Source organism: Mandrillus leucophaeus, unplaced genomic scaffold (assembly GCF_000951045.1).
Source record: "Mandrillus leucophaeus isolate KB7577 unplaced genomic scaffold, Mleu.le_1.0 Scaffold2, whole genome shotgun sequence".
NCBI classification, from domain to species: Eukaryota; Metazoa; Chordata; class Mammalia; order Primates; family Cercopithecidae; genus Mandrillus; species Mandrillus leucophaeus.
Window position 1 is genome coordinate 4,517,055 of NW_012102031.1, and position 2,305 is coordinate 4,519,359.

The 2,305-nt window shown below is 44.0% G+C and overlaps 1 protein-coding gene across 1 annotated transcript in view; it reads left to right on the forward strand.

The window, feature by feature from the left end:
* Positions 1-2,305, forward strand: part of FAM227A (family with sequence similarity 227, member A) — a 95,420-nt gene that overhangs the window by 82,426 nt on the left and 10,689 nt on the right. The window contains exon 13 of the mRNA XM_011979125.1: positions 373-530. Coding sequence (XP_011834515.1) covers positions 373-530 — 158 coding nt within the window. The remainder of the gene's footprint in view (positions 1-372; positions 531-2,305) is intronic.

Genomic DNA, 2,305 nt, shown 5'->3' on the forward strand with positions numbered 1-2,305 from the left:
TGGGATTATAGGCTTGAGCCATCGCGCCCGGCCTAAAAATTTACTCTTATACCTGAAACCTGTTTTAGGTTATCAACTCTTCATAAACATTTTAATAGTGGCATACCATTCCTTTGGGTAAAGAGATCAATATCTTCTCTTTGAACATTTAAGTTATTCTCATCTTTTGTTACATACAGTAAGTATCTCTGCAGTGGACATATTTGCCCCTTGACTTTTTTTTTTCTTTATTTTGAGTAATTTTCTTAGGATGCATCCTAAAACTGGAATGACTGGATCAAAGCACATGAGTGCTTTGATGCCTTTCCAGTTCTTAATACATACTGTAAAAATAACATTATCCTTCATTTTTCCTTTTTATTCCATCCTCAGTCATGTGCTGCCTGCAAAAGCCCTGAGCTGACTTCAAACCTCTTCAACATTTATGGGAAGAGCCCTCTGATTGTGTACTTTCTCCAGAACTACGTCGGTCTGCAGCAGCACGGCAAGAATGTGTTGATAGTCAGAAGGGAAAAGACCATGAGCACCCCATATCCTTGTCACTGTGGTCAGGGTGCACACTGCTCCAGGCCCCCATGTCCTCTTCCCGGAAGCAAAGGTCAGGGAATGGCACCCAGGCCTCAGCACAGCGCCTGGCACACCATGTGTACTCGCCAGAGGTGGCCAGTGGTACGAGCCTCAGGGTCAGAATCGTGCTCATCTTAGTTCCAAATCTAGAGCCAGCCTTGTGAACTGGCCGTGAGACCCTGGGGTGTGTCAAATTTCCTTGTGTGCAAAATCTCTTTCCACCTACCAGAATGAATGTGCTAACTCGGTATTCTAACATACGTTGAAACCAAGTAATGCTTCCCCGACACTCGTTGACCCCAGAGTATGTACTGACCAGGAATTTTGTTGTCCACATGTATGTTTCATCTAACACCTTCCTCAGACACACTCCTGCCTTAGACCCATCAGCAAATCCCTGACCCTGTTGCCATTTATCCTAAAGATCGAATAGAAAGCTCAGATCTCAAGAAAACAGGTGTGGTTGGCCAGGTGTGGTGGCTCATGCCTGTAATTCCAGCACTGTGAGAGCCAAGATGAGCGGATCATCTGAGGTAAGGAGTTCGAGACCAGCCTGGTTAACACGATGAAACCCTGTCTCTAGTAAAAATAAAAAAAAAAATTAGCTGGGCCTGGTGGTGCATGCCTATAATCCCAGCTACTTGGGAGGCTGAGGCAGGAGAATCGCTTGAACCCAGGAGGCAGAGGTTGCAGTGACCTGAGATTGCGCCATTGCACTCCAGCCTGGGCAGCAAGAGCGAAACTCCATCTCAAAAAAAAAGAAAAGAAAAAAGAAAATAAGTGTGGCATATGTTGGCGTCCTGAGTCTTAGCAGCTTACCATAGGAGTCAGAGAACACGGGTTCTATTTGCAATCAAACTGGTCTATTGGTTCAAATAGACCTGGACTCAGGAACCAACTCTCCTGCAAACTGAGTGATTTGAGATAAGTTCCAGCTTCTCTCTGTGCGTCATTTTTTTCACCTGTAAAATAGGGATAAGAGTACCTGCCTCATAGGGCTATTATGCAGATTACAGACACAACAGAGATAAAGGCTAGTGCCTGGCAGATAACAGGGGCTGAGATGATCCACGTCTACATTGAGCTCCCCAACAGGAGGAGTTTCATAATGAACTAGGGAGAACTTTGCATCGTCTGCTGCATAGAACTCCATGTCCACAAACTTACTTACATGTTCTATAGGGAGAGAGTAGTAACAAAAACTCACATTTTATAGTGTTTTACTTCTTGCAACATGTTTTCCCAAACATCACTTCATTGTTCTCTAAAGACAGTTTAGTGTAGTGGAAGGAATCTGGGTTGGGATACACAGCCTTAGATTTGAGTCCCAGTTTAGCAACCACTGGCTTTAAGGTCTTATGTGCACAGCTCGACCTCCAAGCTCAATATCTTTATCTATTCATTCCTAAAATTTGGATAGTTATACCAAACTTGTAGTGTTGTGATGAGGATTAAATGGCATACAGCTGATACTACATGAATAACTACCACGATTATGATTCACATCATCTAAAGTGGGCATTATTATCTCTGTTTTACAGATATGGAAATGGAGGCACAGAGGATGACTGCTATCTTGTCTGAGGTCCCACAGCTTGTGGCAAGTGTAGCTGAGATTCTAATCAATCAAGAAGGGGTGGAAGGAGGGCAGAGCAGAGGGAGAATTTTTTTTTTTTTTTTGAGACAGAGTCTCGCTCTGTTGCCCAGGCTGGAGTGCAGTGGGGCAATTTCGGCTCAC